Source organism: Rhineura floridana, chromosome 4 (assembly GCF_030035675.1).
Source record: "Rhineura floridana isolate rRhiFlo1 chromosome 4, rRhiFlo1.hap2, whole genome shotgun sequence".
In the NCBI taxonomy this organism is placed as follows: Eukaryota; Metazoa; Chordata; class Lepidosauria; order Squamata; family Rhineuridae; genus Rhineura; species Rhineura floridana.
In genome coordinates, this window is record NC_084483.1 from 128,958,518 (window position 1) to 128,977,412 (window position 18,895).

An 18,895-nucleotide genomic window follows, 5' to 3' on the forward strand; every position below is an offset into this window, starting at 1 on the left:
ACTTAAGGAAGGGTGGGCATGGTCAATTAGAAACATAGAGCACACCTAGAAATTTGCTAGAATATATCTCCTCCCACTGTTTTATGTAGTACAAACAGACATTCCTCATGCCCATTAGAAACTATTCTGCACAATAGTCAGTGCCATTATTCCACAATTGTTTTTGGAGTTTGTTTAGTGTAAAGTATGCAAAGTGTTACTGTACTTCACATATTCACAGAAACAGAAGCAAAAGAAAATGATTTACTATAGGAAACTAAAATTCCAAAGTAAATCTAACATATTTAAAGTGACTATCTGAACTATATCAACTGCCCTAACGTTGCTTCCTCCTTGCTAAAACAAGATCAGCACAGCATGTCTTCTTTCTGTTATATGGGCTGATTGCACGTGTTGCCACCACTCACCATATGCTCAGAGGCACGTTACCAAATTCTTCCAAGCTACCGTATATTCCGGCGTATAAGACGACTGGGTGTATAAGACGACCCCCAACTTTTCCAGTTAAAATATAGAGTTTGGGATATACTCGCCGTATAAGACTACCCCTGCTTATGACATGCAAGCGATGTACCTTACCGGCGATTGGCTGGTTGTTGTATACAAAGCCTATCATGCGAAGGCAAGAATGTCTTTGAAGTCAAGACTAGGGGCGTCAGGCCCCTCCCACTCTCCAGTTCATTCTTGCCTTCGTACGAACAAGATTGAGATCCTATAGCGTAGCTTAGCTAAGTTTTCTGTGTTTTTTGTTGCTGTATTTGTTTGACAGAGTGTGGAGATTTTGTGACTGTGTGTTTACCAAGTGTTCTCTTCCCTCTGTCTTGTATCTAACGTCGTGTTTTCCATTCCTGGGGAGTTCCCTTGGGGGGGTTCCCTGTTGCCCGGGCCGTTGATTTTCCCAGCCTTTCATCCAACGGCCATCAGAGGGACCGCGGCTGCGGTTCTCTCTATTCCCAGCAGGAGCTTGCGGCTGCAGCTCCCGTCGTTATTTCCCTCCCGTTCCTGGCCGTTTGAGTCTCCCCCGCCCCGGGAATATTTCATTGAGAGTCTGCGGCTGCGTCTCTCTCTCTCCCTTTGCGGCTTTTATCTCGGACTGCCTTGAGCCTCGCTGCCTGACAGTTTCGCGCCGCAATGGTCCCTGCATACGGTGGCTGCGGCTGCCTCCTCCTGCTTCCTTAGCGGCGGCGGCTTTTTTGCCTTTTTTACCTAGCCGTTCCTTTATTGATTTTCTGCGCCGCAACCTTGCTTATCGGCCCCGCGGCTGCAGCACAAGCGACTCTACCCCCGCCCGCCATTGCCGCTTCGTTATTGTCCGCCATTTTTTGACTTAATTTTCCCGCTCTTTTTCAGCACCCGGCGTATAAGACGACCCCCGACTTTTGAGAAGATTTTCCTGGGTTAAAAAGTCGTCTTATACGCCGGAATATACGGTACACAGGAAGTGGATTGGACTGTGAAAGACCAGCCCAAATTGTGTTTGCATTTTGACAAATCTGTAGGACAGTAGAGTATCTCAAAGAGGAGGTCAGGTCTCCTGCTCCCCTGGTGCATTCACTATAGCTGCCCAATTTCCCTGCTTGTTAAAGTTTGATAGAAATATCTGTTGGTTATAGGTGTGTCCATAAATCGCACAAGTTTTTTGTCTGTTAGTGAATTTCTCTGCTTTTTAATCCGGGAGGTAAGAAATGGGATCCTGTGCAAGTTTGCTGAGAATGGATTGTTTGTTTGCATGCTTGTTGATTGAGTTCAGTGCGATTTACTCCCCTGCAATCATGCTTAGGATAGGTAAAACTGACCATGGGTGAAGGGAGGAGGAAGGGCAGAGGGGAGGATGAGGATGGGAGCAACTGGGAAGGGGAGGGGAGGGGAAAGGAAGGAAGAGGAGAGGGAGAGGGGAAAGGCAGGTCTGATCATTTGCATGGTTATGAGGTCAGTGGGATTTACTACTGTGCAGTCATGATTAGGATAGGTAAAACTGACCATGGGAGAGGAGGAGAAAGGGGGAGAGGAGAGGGAGGGGATTGTAAGGAGAGGGGGAGGGGAGACAGGTTTCATTATTTGCATGCTTTTTGAGTTCCCTGGCATTTACTCCTGTACAATCATGCTTAGGTTAGGTGAAACTGACCTGGAGGAGAGGGGCGAGAAGACATTTGAGGCTGGAGGATGCTGCACTGTTCTGCTTTATAAAAAGAGAGGCTTCCGGGGGGGGTGCAAAATGATAGAACAATTTGTTGCACTGCTTAATGATAGCACCACAGAATCCTCTCTGTGTTTCCCCTATCTGCAGAAGGCACTGAAAATAAATCACTCTTGCAAAAATTAGAAAATGTTTCCTACTTAACAATAGAACCCTGTAATTCAGAGATATTTATATTCATGTCTTTATATATGCACATGCATTTTATGATGCTGAAGTCATAATGGCTTTGGTGTGTCTGCGAAGACTGTAGTGCCAGAACACTAATGCCCCAATTTAGGGGATGATGTACTAAGCAGTATGCATGTAGCACTGCGTCAGAGTACTTTGACTAAAAGTAGGTTTGCGCACTGACTAAGCTATCCAAGATTCTAACTGATGCTCCTGAAGCTGCCTCAAACCAGGGCTGTGGAGTCGGTATGCCAAACCTTCGACTCCAACTCCTCTATTTTTCTACTGTCCGACTCTGACTCCGACTCCGACTCCCTCCTTCGTAAATGGCAAATGTATATTAACTAGTAATAACAAATTTTCTGAAGTAAAATGGTAGCACAAGGCATTTCATCACCACCATGTGAATTATCAGGCTAGATTGATAGAACATAAAATATATTTATTTGATTAAAATTTCTGAACAAGAAAACTTTCCTAAATTCCTATGAAAGTTTTTATTTTGAAGTCGGAGTCGGTACATTTCTACTAACTCCGACCACCCAAAATTGCTTCCGACTCCACGACTACGACTCCACAGCCCTGCCTCAAATACAAGTTAGCACAGCAATCTGGGCCAATGTTATTGCATATTGCATGACAGAGGATCCTGGGCAGATCAGCCTCTCCTTGCCCTTACAACATGCTTTTCATTAGCTGTCGCCACTGGCAATCCCACCGGTGGCTGCCTGCAATTTGGTGGCCAGCAGGAGGCCAATTTAGATGGGAGACCTGGGCAGAGAGACACCCCCACTCTCCAACAGCCCAATGCAAAGGAGGGTTGGATCACTCTACTCATGTGCAAGTGATATTTTCTATATGCAGTATTTTCCCTAGATGGTATTGGTGCCATCTAGTATTCAAAAGCAGGCAATACACTAGAGTCAAGGAATATGCTGCTCCTTCCAGCCCTCACTCCAATCCATTTCCTGTCTTTGACCGAGGCAGATCTTTTTGTATTCTCTGCAGTCTTAGCTCTATCTTTATATAACTTCCTTGTTCTGTGAGTTTCATATCTTTTTTTTCCTGGCTATTTTTCTTACAGCTTTTGTTATTTTATTTTTTAAAACTTTCCCCAGTATACGTTGCCCCTTCGGTTGCTCACCTGTCCGTTTGCTCTGTTAATCCCTCTTCTGTTTCTTGAGGTTTAGCCCTGCTCACCCCATCTGTCCTGTTCTGCTAGCTCCTCATCTGTTCCACAGGATTCAGCCTAGTTGCAGCCCCCACCCCACCCCGGTGGTTGTTGGACACCATTTTATTCAAGAAATAAGCTCTTAGACCAGCCTTTCCCAACTAGTGGGCCACCAGATGTTGTTGGATCACAATTCCAATCTTCATTGACCATTGGCAATGCTGGCTGAGGCTGATGGGAGTTGTGGTCCAACAACATCTGGTGGCCCACTAGTTGAGAAAGGCTGTCTTAGACCATGCCAACTCAGACTTGCTTCTTCTGCTGAGAAAATTTTTAACTCCATTCAAAATCATAATGTAGTTGATGCAGTTTTATATTTATATCTGAATCTCTTCCTCTGGGTTATCATTTTGCATACAGACACTGTGAAGTTACCTTGAAATAGGTGAGAATCAATGCAAGGCTCTACCTGCCATATCTGGCAGTCAGAACCATCATTCATTATACTCAATGGATACTGCTGTTTTGTTGTCTTGGTGTGGCAAACAACATCGCTCTGCTGTTTTGCCAGATGGAGTATCATCCAAGTAAATGTGAAAGCAGCTAGAAAATGACCGCCTCTCTTTCCTCCCCCATTTTTTTAAAAGGAAGAACGACTCTAGCAAAGAAGGAAATGTTGCATCTCTTTCTGATGCAGCACCTGTAAAGACTGGTTTGAGCTCTTTGGCTGGAGCACCTCCACTAAAGGAGTCTGACGGTAAGTTGTTGAGAGGAGTGAGAAATTGCACTCCCATGCTCTAAATAGTATAATAATTTTGCATTGCAAGATAAAACTTTTTCTTAGTTCATGTGCTGGATCACTACCATTGTGGTGGCAGTGTAATTCTTTTGGAGTTCCTGTTTTGTAAGAAAGAGAAAAACTACCTTCTGCCTATTGTAGGTGCTGTGCTACCAGGACTCATAGTTGGCAACAGGAAAGTATTGTTTCTGTGCATTGCTGGATTGAACCTTACTCCAACAAGCAGTTCAGATGCTATAAAATAGGGGTGGCTAACGTGTGGTCCTCCAGATATTGCTGGACTCCAACTCCCATAAGCCTCACCCAGCAGGGCTAGGTGTCAGGGATGGTGTAGTACAGCAATGTCTGAAGGGCTACAGATTGGCCATCTATGGTATAAAGAACCAAGAATGTAAAAGGGTGCCTTGGTCAAATGTCTGCATTCGCCACTGTTCTGTATCATCAGCTCTGATTTATACAGCATACATTTTTTTCAAAAAATAAAGACCATTGGAAGGCATTGCAATAAACAACTAACTTGCTTTATTTTCAGTTAACTTTAACTAAGATTATTCAATTTCTATCCTTTCTTTTATATAATGGACCCAAACCAATTTACAATATTTTTTTTAAAAAAATAATCCATTCAATTGGTAAAACTGTCAAATAACATGTTAACAGCTTTCTATTTCCATATTTCTTAAATAACTATCACTTTTCAATTGCAACAGTCACCTTTTATGAAATAGAGAATTAATTTGTCAGTTTGCTCACCACTGTTATATGAAGGCTGCATTCACATGTCACAGTAACGTAATCATAGCTTACTATGCACAGGCAAACCTCACCTGCTTCTCTCCTCCCCACTCATTACTGGGAAGAAATAAACTATTCTCCTGGCTTAGTATTATGTCTGAACCAGGTATCATGGTTTGTTTCACTACGAACAAATCATGATCTGTAGCCAAGGTTTGTTCTTGGCTTACATGTTTCCTCCCAGGATGAGCAGTGGGAAGTGAAGTGGGCATGATTTTGCTCATACATTGTAAACCATGGTATTTGTTATACCATGTTGTGAAAGCACAGCCATAGTAACTCAGTGTGGTTGCTGTTATAAACATCATATCAACATAGCAACTTAAAATTACGATTTAAGATGCATAAGTTTTTCACTCAGTCAACTATATGGTTAAGATGCATCTTAAGCATGTTCTGTAGCAGTGATGCACTTTTAATCTTACTAACTTTGATTTGCAGATGCAAATTCAATTTTGAAAGATGTAAAGATGGTCAATTCGAAAATTGGATCACTTGAACTAGGCAAGTAACTTTTCTTTAGAAGGACAGCATTCAGAGCTTTTCATTACCATGTCTTATTTGATTATTGTCCAGATAAAGTTGTTGTTTCTGTGCATAGTTGAAATATGGGCTTCCCAGAGATGGATGTAATAAGATGTTTCAACATTTGATGCAACTCTATGCAGCATATTAAAAGCTGCTCTAAAGTTGCCATTTTTTCAGAAAAACCCTCAAACACCTATTTTTATTGGCAAATTAGGTTGATGTCAAATGCATCTATCTGATTAAAATACAATTTCAAATCTTCTAATCCTTTTTAATTATTTACGAACAGGGGATGAAGATGAATATGCTGATGACTTCAACAGGTAAGAGAAAACTATAGTGCTATGTATTTCGGGAAGGCAAGCATTCATCCGCAATGGAAAGAAACTAAAAGCATGCCTGCTACTTACATATGTTTCCATGTAATTATATTTCACACACAAGTATTTATGAAATATTTGCTGCTCTTTTATGGATTTCTTGACAGCCTAATACTCTGTGGGTGTGTTCACACATCAGGGTAAACCAGGAGTCGCCAACCTGTTTGGACCAGTGGACATATTTCAAATTTTGAGAGAGTGCTGTGGGCACCAGTCACAAAATGGCTGCCATGGGAGAATGCCCTAATACAATATGGCTACCGGGGGGGGGCATGACATAACAAAATATTAGAGAGTACAGTCATGGTGAAGCCTTTTCCATACTAAAAAAGGCTTAACCTGTTGAATTTCTGCCTGCTGTACAGGTGTTAAAGGCAAAAGAGCCCTGTTTCCCCCATGCCAACCTTAAACCAAAGCCTAGGTTGCCATCCCCCACTTACCTGGGAATAAGCCCCATTAAATACAAAGAGACTTACACCTCTGTAGACATGTATAACATTCTGCTGTAAGTTAACTATACAGTGAATTCTTTAATGAACGTCTTTAGCTCTTGCACAGCAGGAGACATGTCTATGCCTCTTTGTAAAGTTTTCACATTTGCATTTTGGGAGGAGAGGGGATTGTTTAACATCTACATACACTTGCTGTGTAGTAGCATTTGCAGAAAAAAACTTCTCGAGACTACCTGATCTCAGATGAACCCACCACAGGAAGGATGCATCCTGGTTGTTAGAGAAAAAGGAACGGCAAACTATAGAGATTCCAGGGACTAGGGAAAAAAACAGAAGAAGGAAAAGTGTGCTAAAGAGGGTGGGAAAACAGCAGCCCTGTAGGACTCCAGGGCTTCCTATTGCCTGGTGTCCAAACAACTCACTTATCAATCACAGGTTTAAGTTCACTCATTGGCTAATAACTGACAGGCAGGAACAGCCAGGCTGTTTCATTTCACATAGATTGCATAGAAGGGTACCTGTACATTTTGTTCCATAACATTCTTTCTAGGAGGGCTAGAGATTTTTTTTAATGAAAACTCAGTGTCTGAGGCCCTTGTATGGGGGGCACCAGTGAAGGCCTCCACAGGCACTACATTGTAGGAACATGTGGCAAGCCATGGCTCGTGAACATGGAGATATTTTCCACTTTGCTCCATCTTACTAGCGACTGAGAACAGCAAAGCATGATCCTTGGCTTGGCTTGTGTCTGAACCAGGGATTGTGATTTGTTTCACTCTGCACAAAGCTAGGCTTCAGATAGTGATTTGTTTAGAGTGAAACAAACCCATGATCTCTGCTTTAGATGTAACATTAAGCCAAGGCTCATAGCTGTTTGCTGTTGCTTTCAAGTAGAAAGGAACAAAGTAGGAGGTCTGCATGTTTGTGGTAAGCCCAAGACTTACTGTAATGTGCAAACAGCCAATACATTCTTTAAATTTTAATATGCACAGTTAATAAATATGTAAATCACCATGTTCTTTTATAAAATTGTAAAATGCAGCTGCTTTGGTCAGTTCCTTTCTATGCTGCAGTTCAGTACAATTCTCTAATGTAACTAATGTTGAAGTCAATTGAATATTCACTGCTTAAATGATATGTGGCACCAGCAAGTCTCCATTTACTCACTGGGGAGGGGGGCAAGCTCTATAAAAGTGTCAGTGATTTACAAGTAAAGATGCCAGCAAATGAGTTTTCTTTTATGTTGGTCTTTTAACCATCGACATATAAGTTCAATCGACATATAAATTTACATACAAATATCTTAATATACACATTGGGTCATGCAGCAATATTGCTTTCAGTTCCCTTATGTTCTAGTTTATTACACACTGTATTAGATTTTTTAAAAATCAAGCTACAAAGCCATTGTCTAAGAATTATCTTTGCTCTTTTCTGAGAATCAACATTTTATTTATTGGGTACTTAGAAATATTCCTTGTAGATATTTTAGCTTATAAGGAGGGGTTTTTTTTAATAGTAAAGAACAGAAGTTCATTGTTTCAATCTTTTAATTTTCCTCATGCCAGCACTAGTCATCGGTCAGAGAAAAGTGAAGCCAGCATTGGTGAAGAAATAGATGATATTTCTGTGGAATTAGAAGACTTCAATACTAGTGATAAAGTATGGCTTTTATATCTTACATAGTGGGCATGTATCCGTTTTCATACACAAGTGGTTCCCAAATTTTTCTTCCCACAGACCACCAAGTGGTCTTGGTGGACCACTTAATGATGTTTTCTGCTGGTTGTAGTAATTGTAATGCAATGTGCTAGATGCTGCATGGTTTAATATATTTTCATTGCTTCCCTTATTGCTTATATTGTATTTTATAGTATTACATGGTATTACAATTTTGTTCCATAAAATTCAATTTATAATACGATAAAATACAATATAAGAAGTAAAAGAAGCAGCGAAATACAATCAAAAATCAATATGAATATTTAATGTTAACATGCCACAGACCACCTAAATTAGGCTTGCAGACCACTGGTGGTCCACAGACCACAGTTTGGGAACCTCTGTCATACACAGTAGAAAGCTATTTGCCTGCACAATTCCATATGCTCCTAAATTCTCCTGAACACTGCTTGCAAACGTATAGTTATTGTGGAAAACTATTGATCCAGACAATAGGTGTAGCCAACTGCTACATGACTGCCTTCAAATTTAAGGGGCCCTTCACAAAGTGCCACCTAGTGGGCCATTTTAGTGGAACCCTCTCCCCCACTTACAGGCTTACTTGGTTGCAGCAGAGGTGCTCCAAGCAGTGCCTGGTGGCTGTGTTTGGGAATCAGCATTTTAGTCCCATAATGCTTGAGAACAACCCTACATTGTGGGAAATTTTAAGTGATGGCTGTCAGATGTAGCCTCCCAGCACTGATTGGAACAGTGCCACAGGGTGGTGATGGCTAAAGGGGCCTAGAGCAAGCATTAGTAGTGGGCCTTGCTGGTAGGCTTTGGCCACAGCAGCTACCCAAGGATATGACATGCTCACACTGAGCTTGAAATACTCTGTTTAACGGTGAGGCTTATCACAAAGGTAATTTCTGTTCAATGTGGTTAAATGTGTTTGTCATATTTATAAGAGCGGACATGTTCTTATTGATAATCAGACTTGAGAAGCAAAACTGATAAAAGCATTTTCAGATTTCTTAGACTTTAATATTCATAACTTTTCTTCAAAACACAAAGACCTGAAATGGAAATTTACATAGTTTTATTGTTTCCTTGTTACTTTTTTGGGGAAATGTCAACCTAGTAATAAGCCTCTGTCCTACGGGTAGACAACGTAGGGCCTTCCAAAAATTGTTGGATTCCAGCTTCCATCAGCTCCAGCCATCATGGCTAATAGTCAGAAACAATGGGAGTTGTAGTTTGCAACATCTGGTTGGTTATCCCTGCCCTATTCCCTTACTGTACAGAGAGAGTAAAGTGTGAACTGAGCTCTGCTTCGATTATTTGAACGCACGATCTCCCTAATATTGCAATTCATTCTCTGACTGAAGGAGGATAGGAGGTGGAGATTATGATTTCAGGAGTACCCTGAATTTCAGTAAGCACAACATAGCATGGCTCACTTATGCTTTTTCCGTTTGGTAAAAATAAAGAAGGGTATGCTGACACCTGAGACGCTCATACAGATTGAGATTTTCTCCTAGTAACAAGTTCAGGCAACAGAATTCTCTAGTTTGAATCTCCCGTCTCTTACCTCAGGAGTGTTCTGTAGCCTCTCTGTACATTAACAAGTATTATTTCATTCTTCATTTTGTTTGAGTAACAAGTATTTTACATGTTTCCTATTTAGCCTTCACTGAAAATGAATGAATAATCTGTTTGGGTGTATGGGATTATTAATAGTTTGCCCCAACTGCGAGCAAGATCCAACCCTGTGTCAGTGGGCACTTCCCCTTCCTCCTTTTGTTCCTGCAGCCACCTCATGTTGCCCCACAATTTGTTCCAGAGGGTCCCTCAGCCCTTTGGAGTAGATTTTAGGGCCATGCAGCAGGGAACAGAGGAAGGGGAAGTCCTGTTTGTACAAGTAGCATTACAATAATAAAGTCAACAAAAGCATCTAAATTTTGATTTTTAAAATATGCCCTCCTTATTCTACTGGAAAATTTGGATATTAAAGCTGCAATCCTATACGCTCCTTCCTAGGAATAAGACTAATTGGGACTTAGTTCCAAGTGCACATATATTGGATTGTACTGTCTGTTGCTCAGAGGAAAGTACTTGAGATCTTGTTGATAGGGTCTTTTAGAATTTTAAATCTCTGTTAACATTTTCATATTTTTTTTCTCCTAGCTTGAAGACCTCACACAAGACTTCACCATTTCTCAATTAAGTGGTGATGCAGATTATCTAGAAGATGTTGCATGAATAAAGAAAGCAAATATCTTAACTTGTTGGATTGAGGACCTTTGTAGACTATATTTTAAGACAATCACTCTGCTGAAATATCCCCTCCCAAATTGTGCCTTGTTTCAACAGAAACCCCAACAAACTGGAGTTGGGAAAAGAGTTTTAAACTTGCAAGAAAAGAAAAAGAAAAAAGTAATTTTGGAGTATGACATTGCCGTCTAGTCCAGCTAAATCTTTTATGGAAGGTATTGAACAGACCCCAGAGAGATGTCTGTTGCAGGCGACAGACACACAAGACTGATCTACAAGAATTCATAAGGGAAGAAATCCACAATGCAGATAAACAGTGGCAGACATGACTTAATGACGTAGTAACCATCTGGCTTTTTGCTGAAGAAAACGCAGTGTTTCAGCTTGCTCTTCTGTTGACCTAATTATAATTACCAGTTTCAGTACAGTAACCCTCTCTAATCTGTTGAGGTTTCTTCAGTAGCCAGGAGATATGAGCCAAGATCTTTAAAAATAACTTATTAGAATGCCTGAGGCATATTAAATACCTTAGTGGCTGAACTATGAATATCCATGGTTTCTAGTAAGTTGGTCCTTTGTTGCAACTTAGGTGCTTAGTTTTGTGTGGCTAAGATCACTAGGTACTTCTGAAAATTGCAGCTGGAATATGAGCCTTAACTCTAAACTTATTTTTATATATTTAAAATTTGTTACTCTAAGATAGCCTTTCCTTGTTAATTTAATGAAAGCTATAAATAGTTATTCGCATGAAGTTTTTTTCTTTGAAATACAACTTAATACAGAATAAAACTGTTACAAGAGGGGCTGTTTTAAAGGTTGGAAATGTTCTGTTATGAGAATCCTTCACTTAAAAAAATTGATGTGTGTTATGTGTGGTCTTTTGGTTTTTTAAGTACGGGTTTTGAACAGCATTCAATCTGCTTCTGGGCCTCTTAAGTTGTGGATCATACCTCCTGCATCAATTTGAACCTAAATATATAAAAATGGCAAACAATCTAAATCATCCTTTTGTAAGTTCATTGAAGGCCCTTATGCAAATTAGGTTGTAGTCCTAAACGTGTGTATTTTCCCTCATTTATTTGAAAGGAACGTGGCTGAATGTAACTACACAGGATTGTGGCTTTAGGATGTAGTCCACCAAAGGCTGGCAGTACAAAAGCTTCCAGTGAAAACATAAGGGGAAGCTGTGTAGTGGTGGTGGATTGCATGCTTAGTCTCAAATCCACACCTACCCCTCCACAGTGGGACTTGTTTATGAGCAAGTGTATGCGGAAACAGGTTTTAACGTTAAGCTTTGAGAAAAAGGGGCAGTGATGCAAAAGTTGACACAACTTTGCATGATATATTATTACATTAAGTCTTGGTCACTTTGTGAAACTGAAATTCCAAATGTAATTCCGTAAGTACTGTAAAAGCAACTTCTCAGATACATTTAAGTAAAAAAAAAGATTACAACTTCTGTTTGAGCAGTTTGCTTCTTGGTATAATAGTTATCTCAACAAGTATCAGTAAGCATTGTTTTTCTTATCAGAAACTTTCTGTATTTGGCAGTTTATTTTTAGGTTTAAGACTACAAACTACTTTCTTAGTAGTAGTCCTGGTAGTCAGTACTGAAGTGATTTGTCCATTGAAGTTGGAGACCTAAATTTCACATTTATTTGATGTGATAAAGTTTCTACAACTTGGTATCAGTGTTGTGAATATGTATATTTTTACCTTCCTCTCAAATGGATGGCCTGCAATAAAATACTGCAGTATATCCACAGCCCAACAGAAGGACTGAACCTGGAACAAAAACTATGTGGACCTGTTTTGGGCTTGCAGAGCACAACTGTTTTTCCTTTCCTACCCTCCTGAACCTTCCACTGCTGTGCTATACACTAGGCATGATGGCTATGTTCTATTTGTATCAGAGGCAGGTGCACTGCATACCAGTTTTGGGAATGAAAATTGGGGAGAGTGCTGTTGGGTCTTGCTTGCAGTTTTCCCATAGGCCTCCGGTTGGCCACTGCGAGAACAGATATTGGACTAGATGGGCCTTTGGCATGATCCAGCAGGGCTCTTACGTTGTCACAGATGTGGTGCTAAGGAGCTACCACTCCTAACTTGAGTGTGCTTTATTTCTACAAAGCTACGAGAAGGAGGCAATATAGTGTAGGGAGATAAGGTTCTTTTTAAATCTTAAAATGCACCTCCCTTATTTCTTTAAAGTTGTATAAATTGCACTTTCATATGAAATACCACAAGGTGATATATAGGCTGAAAACAGTATTACAATAAAAAATCAAACCCTTGACCCTGACACTCCTATCCTAACCTGCTTGAGCCCCTCTCCATTTCCTCTTTTCAATTTGTACTTTCAGTAACTATGGCTGAACTATCCCCATCCATAGATCTCACTGCTAGACTTACATACTTTGGCCAACTTTCCATTTTTTTAAGGTGCTTTCCCACTCCCCTGTGCAATGAGAGTAGCCCATATAAAACTATGAACAATTCAGAATTTTAGCATAGCTATGATTGGGCAACAGTGTGTCTCATTCGCAGATAGGAACTCTATTCACACTGATCAATCTATTTCAAGTTGATGTTGATTTTTCATGTGTTTGTTCGTTAATCTGCAGTTTAAAAAAACTTACAAAAATGTGTATTTAAGCATGTAATTTATCTCGGTGTAATATTTATAAACATATTTTATCTTAACATACACATTTTATAGCACTTAAGGTTTCTTTTAGCCAAGCATGTGTCCCAGTGTTGCTTGAATGAAGCCTCCTTCATTTATCATTCCTGACTAAGGGCAACAAGCATAACACACACCCCAACACACATTTTCTCGCTGCCTTTTCCCTACCAAAGCTGCAATTCTATATACACTTAGAAATCGCATTAAACGCATTGGGATTTTTTGAGTAGATAATGTATAGGTTTGTAGTGCAAGTGGGTGAAGCATCATAAATTGGAGTGCAGCTATATGTACCTGCAAGCAGAAGATAGTACTTATTAGGGAAAGTAAATAAAGAGAAACATCAAAGAAAGCATAATAGCTTAATTGGAAATTCCCACACCCACTGTATGGAAGGGGGAACTCATCTCCTTTTCCTACTGGCGTAAGTTGAATACAGTAGGGCTCCGCTTCTCGGCATTCCGCTAATACGGCGCCAGTGGGGCAATCAGCTGGAGCAGGGGCTGGAGCTCCCCACGCTCCAGCTGATCTTGCTGGAAGAGGGGAAAATAAGCTGGAGCGCTCTACAGTGGATCTTTTCTTCCAGCGCGATCAGACTCCCACACTCCACCTGATCTCGCCAGAGGAGGGGAAGATCAGCTGTAGCATGCTACAGCTGATCTCAGGGACAATCAGACTCCAGCGCTCCAGCTGATTGTGCCGGAGGAGGGGAAGATCAGCAGTAGTGTGCTACAGCTGATCTCCGGAGCAATCAGCGGGTTAGGTTCCAGACCCCTGCACTACAGCTGATCCACTTTTTGGCAGTTTTCAGCAGGGGTCTGGAACCTAACCTGCTGTATGAGTGGGGCCCTACTGTAAGGATATAAGATACATGCTATGTGTGTCTAATGAGAAATAAGTTTCATTGAGTTCAGGAGGGGTCATTCTTAAGTACATACGACTGTAGCTTGAATTTATGTTGCCTTTTTATTTAACTTCTCTGCCAACATCACATCCTCAAGTAGCCGTCCAGTGGAGCTTTTCCGTGTTGTCAACTCCAGGAAATGGAGTTTTAGACACTTTGGAGGCCCACTGTGAATTGTTTGCAATGCACTTTGAGGGTAAAGTTGGTCGCCGCCTTAGCAATCTTGATGCTCCCCCACATCTACTGTGGTCCCAGTGAGGTGTTCTGTGCAACGTCTGCTGCAACTTCTTGAGAACGGTTTCAGTAGATGCGGCCTGATGACATGGACAAGATGCTTGTGGCGATGCGGCCAGCAACGTGTCCTCTCAACCCTTGCCCTTCTTGGCTTATTAAAGCTTGCCAAGGGAGTTTGACTGAAGGGATCCAAGGTGTGGTCAATGCATTGTTACGGGAGGGGGTGGTTCCAGCCACCCTGAAAGAGTGGTGATCCGACTGCTCCTGAAAAAGCCCACCCTGGACCCACTGGTTTGCAACAATTACCAACCGGTTGCAAATACTCCCTTCTTAGGGAAGGAGATTGAGAGGGTTGTGGCACAGCAATTGCAAGTACTCTTGGATGAAACAGATTATCTTGACCTATTCCAGTCTGGGTTCAGGCCTGCTTATGGGATTGAATCGGCCTTGGTCACCCTGATGGATGACCTTTATCGGGAGAAGGACGGGGAGTATGACCCTGTTATTCTTACTTGATCTCTCAGCGGCTTTTGATACTATTAACCATGGTATCCTTCTGGGCTGACTTAGTGAGATGGGTTCGGAGGCACTGTTTTAAAGTGGTTCCGATCCTATCTCCAAGGTCGTTCTCAGAGAATAGCATTGGATAACTGTCTTTTGGCACCCTGGTAGTTGTGCTGTGGGGTGCCACAGGGTACCATCTTGTCCGCCATGCTGTTTAACATGTCTATGAAACCCTTGGGAGAGGTCATCAGGAGCTTTGGGGCAAGGTGTCAGCAGTACGCTGATGATACCTAGCTCTATTTCTCTGTAACATCTGAATCAGGAGAGGGCATGCAAACCCTGGATCGCTGCCTGGACTTGGTGGTGGGCTGGATGAGGGCCAATAAACTGAGTCTGAATCCTAGCAAGACCGAAACACTGTGGGTTAGTGGTTCCCAAGTTCAGATAATTGCTCAGTTGCCTTCTTTGGATGGGGTCATACTCCCTCTGAAACAGCAGGTCTGTAATCTCGAGGTGCTCCTGGATCCATCTTTGTCACTAGATGCCCAGGTGACCTCTGGCTAGGAGTGTCTTTTGCTAGCTTTGGCTGGTAAGACAGCTGCGGCCGTTTCTGAACCAGGATATCCTAATCACTGTTGTCCATGCACTGGTAAGCTCCAGGCTGGTTTATTGTAATGCCTTCTATGTGGGGCTACCCTTGAGGTTGGTCCAGAAGCTGCAGCTGGTGCAAAATGCAGCAGTGAGACTGCTCACTGGGGCAGGGCATCGCCAACATGTCACCCCGCTGCTGAATGAATTGCACTGGCTACCTATTAGCTATCGGGCTAAGTTCAAAGTTCTAGTTTTGGTGTACAGAGCCCTATACAGCTTGGGACCAGGATACCTGAAAGATTGTCTTACCCCTTATGTACCCAGTTGATCACTATGCTCTGCAGGTGAGGGCCTCCTGCAGATACCATCTTATCAGGAGGTCCATTCTGCACAACATAGGAAACAGACCTTTAGTATGGTGGCACATATCCTTTGGAATTCCCTCCCCTTGAATATTAGACAGGTGCCATCTCTGTTATCTTTTTCATGCCTACTGAAGACCTTCCTCTTTCAACAAGCCTTTTAAGTTGAGACCTTATCCCAGTCTGTGTCGGAACTGCTTTTTAATATGTTTTTAAACCTTTTTAAAAAGATGCTTTTAAAGCTTTTTTTAAATGTTTTTAAAGATGTTTTGTTTTAATATATTTTAAAGTCTTGCATTTCTTCTTTATGTTTAAAGTGTTTTTAGTGCTTTTGTTTGCCACCCTGGGCTCCTTCTGGGAGGAAGGGCAGAATATAAATCAAATAATAAAATAAATAAATAAATATGTATTAAATTAATATCCCACCCTTCCTCCCAGTAGGAGCCCAGGGCGGCAAACAAAAACTCAAAAACGTCATAAAAACATCCTTTAAAATATATTAACAAAAATCTTTTTTTAAAGTTTTTTTTTAAAAAAGCTTTAAAAACAATTTGAGGAATTGATGTACTGCACCTAGCTTCCCCATTCTTGAGAAGTCTCAAAAAGTGTGTTTCTCATATGCAGAAAGGCTAGCAATTGCCATTATTTGGAAAAATCCAGGTAATATTTAAAGATACAGAAAAGTTGTGCAGTGGTAAGGGAGAATTCCACTTTGTGGTTTTTCCCATAACAGTGTTGCAAGAATACCTGCACTTGGCTGACTTTCTCTTTTCCTAAAGATACAGGATCAGTCTCAGGCCCTGAACCTGGCAACCCTAGTGGGAGGCTACATGTGCCTTCTGTAGAATAAAAAGGTGGGGGGAAGCGCTGAAAAGCAATGATACTGCTCACAATGTTTTCCTTTTAGAAAGGAGAGGGGCTTCCCTTCTGCTCAGGGCCCACCCACCTCCCCTCCCACCTCCCTGCCCCTCCCCCAGGTCAGTGTTGGACTACGATCTGGGAGATCACAGTTCGAATCTCCACACAGCCATGAAGCTCACTGGGTGACCTTGGGCCAGTCACTGCCTCTCAGCCACTGAGGAAGGCAGTGGTAAAACCACCTCTGAATACGATTTACCATGAAAACCCTATTCATAGGATCACCATAAGTCCACTCGACTTGAAGGCAGTCCATTTCCAAATATGATTGCACAGAAATAAATCCCACTGAACTCAAAAAGTATGCAAATGACCAAACCCACCCTCCCTTCTCCTCCCTCCTATCCCCTCTCTCTTCCTTTGCCCCTCCCTCCCTCCCTCCCCTTCCAATCCCATCCTTCCCCCTCCCCTTCCTCCTCCCCAGGGTCAGTTTTACCTATCTTAAGCATGATTGCACGGAAGTAAATACCAATGAACTCTATAAGCATGCAAATGATCAAACTTGCCCTCCCCTCCCCCTTCCTTTGCTCCCCTCCAATATGCTCCTTCCTCCTCCCCCATTGTCAGTTTTTCCTATCCTAACCATGATTGCAAAGAAGTGAATCCCATTGAACTCAATAAGCATGCAAATGATCAGACGTGCTTTCCCCCTCCTTCCCCTCTCCTCTCCCTTCCTCCTCCCCTCCCCTCTTCATTCTTCCTCTTTGTCTGCCCACTCCAGCCCTCCCTCCCTCTCCCCACATGAGTAAATCGCAGTGAACTCTATAAGCATGCAAATGACCAATCCTGCCCTCCCCCTTCCTTTGCCCCCCTCCAATATGCCCCTTCCCACTCCCACTCCCCCATGGTCAGTTTTACCTATCCTAATCATGATTGCATAGGAGTAAATCCAATTGAACTCAGTAATCATGCAAATGATCACACCTGCCTTTCCCCTCCTTCCCCTTTCCTCTTCCTTCTTCCTCCTCCCCTGCCCACTCCAGCCCTCCCTAACCCCCCAGTCAGTTTTACCTATCCTAAGCATGATTGCATGGGAGTAAATCCCACTGAACTCAATAAACATGTAAATAATCACATCTGTCCTCCCGCTCCTGCCTGCTCCCATCCCAGTCCTCCCCACTGCCTTTCCTCCCCTCCCTCCTCCTCGTCCCCCTCCCCCCTTCCCATCCCCTGTGGTCAGTTTCACCTATCCTAAGCATGATTGCAGGGGAGTAAATCCCTCTGAACTCAATAAGCATGCAAATGATCAATCCATTCTTAGTAAACTTGCATGGCATCCCATTTCTTACCTCCCGGATTAAACCTTGGCGGTTTAAGGATGTACCTATAGCCCACAGCTATTTCTATCAAACTTTAAAAAGCAGGGAAATTGGGCAGCTATAGTGAATGCACCAGGGGAGCAGGAGACCTGACCTCCTCTCTGAGATATTGGACTGCCCTGCAAATTTGTCAAAATGCAAACACCATTGGGTTGGTCTTTCACAGTCCAATCCACTTGCTGTGTAGCTTGGAACAATTTGGTAACATGTGCCTCTGAGCATATGGTGAGTGATGGCAACACCTGTAATCAGCCCAAATAATAGAAAGAAGACGTGCAGTGCTGATCTTGTTTTAGCAGGGAGGAAGCAACATTATTAAGACAGTTGATATAGTTCAGATGGTCACTTTAAATATGTCTGATTTACTTTGCAATTTTAGTGACGTTTCCTATAGGAAATCATTTCCTTTTGCTTTTATTTCTATGAATAGGTGAAGTACAGCAACATTTTGCAAAATTTACACTAAAAAAACTCCAAACATAATTGTGGAATAATGGCACTGACGTCTGCAAAATAGTCTCCAGTGGACCTTAGAAGTGTCTCAATTTGCACAAGATAAAACAGTGGGAAGTGAAATATATTTTGGCAAAATTCTAGGTACGCTCTATGTTTTTAATTGATTGTGAACACTTTGCCTTAAATAAAGTGGTATAAACATAGCAGGCTGAAAACATTTTATTTATTTATTTATTTTATTATACTTGTATACCGCCCCATAGCCGAAGTTCTCTGGGCGGTTTACAGTAACTAAAAACATTAAAACAAATACAATTTAAAACAGATATTATAAAAACAATTTAAAACACAATTTAAAAATTTAAACAGTATAAAACATGCATCCTCTTTTTTCCAACAGCTAGAGTCATTGCTGAAGTAGCAACATATTGTAATCTGTCTGATTTTACATCAAACTGCAGTTTCAGATTTAGCTGTTAATACACCCAAAAT

The 18,895-nt window shown here is 41.7% G+C and overlaps 1 protein-coding gene and 1 long non-coding RNA gene across 4 annotated transcripts in view; one reads left to right on the forward strand and one right to left on the reverse strand.

Annotated features, from left to right (window-relative positions):
• CEP43 (centrosomal protein 43) overlaps positions 1–12,117 on the forward strand; it is a 54,093-nt gene extending 41,976 nt beyond the window's left edge. For all 3 annotated transcript variants that reach the window (XM_061624369.1, XM_061624367.1, XM_061624368.1), the window contains 5 exons: positions 4,187–4,296; positions 5,575–5,637; positions 5,951–5,984; positions 8,062–8,155; positions 10,343–12,117. In XM_061624369.1, coding sequence (XP_061480353.1) covers positions 4,187–4,296; positions 5,575–5,637; positions 5,951–5,984; positions 8,062–8,155; positions 10,343–10,417 — 376 coding nt within the window. In that variant the 3' untranslated portion in view covers positions 10,418–12,117. The remainder of the gene's footprint in view (positions 1–4,186; positions 4,297–5,574; positions 5,638–5,950; positions 5,985–8,061; positions 8,156–10,342) is intronic.
• The window catches only part of LOC133383511 (uncharacterized), a 45,123-nt gene that overhangs the window by 8,463 nt on the left and 17,765 nt on the right, over positions 1–18,895 (reverse strand). Inside the window, exon 2 of the long non-coding RNA XR_009762321.1 lies at positions 6,727–6,810. This is a non-coding gene — a long non-coding RNA (uncharacterized LOC133383511). The remainder of the gene's footprint in view (positions 1–6,726; positions 6,811–18,895) is intronic.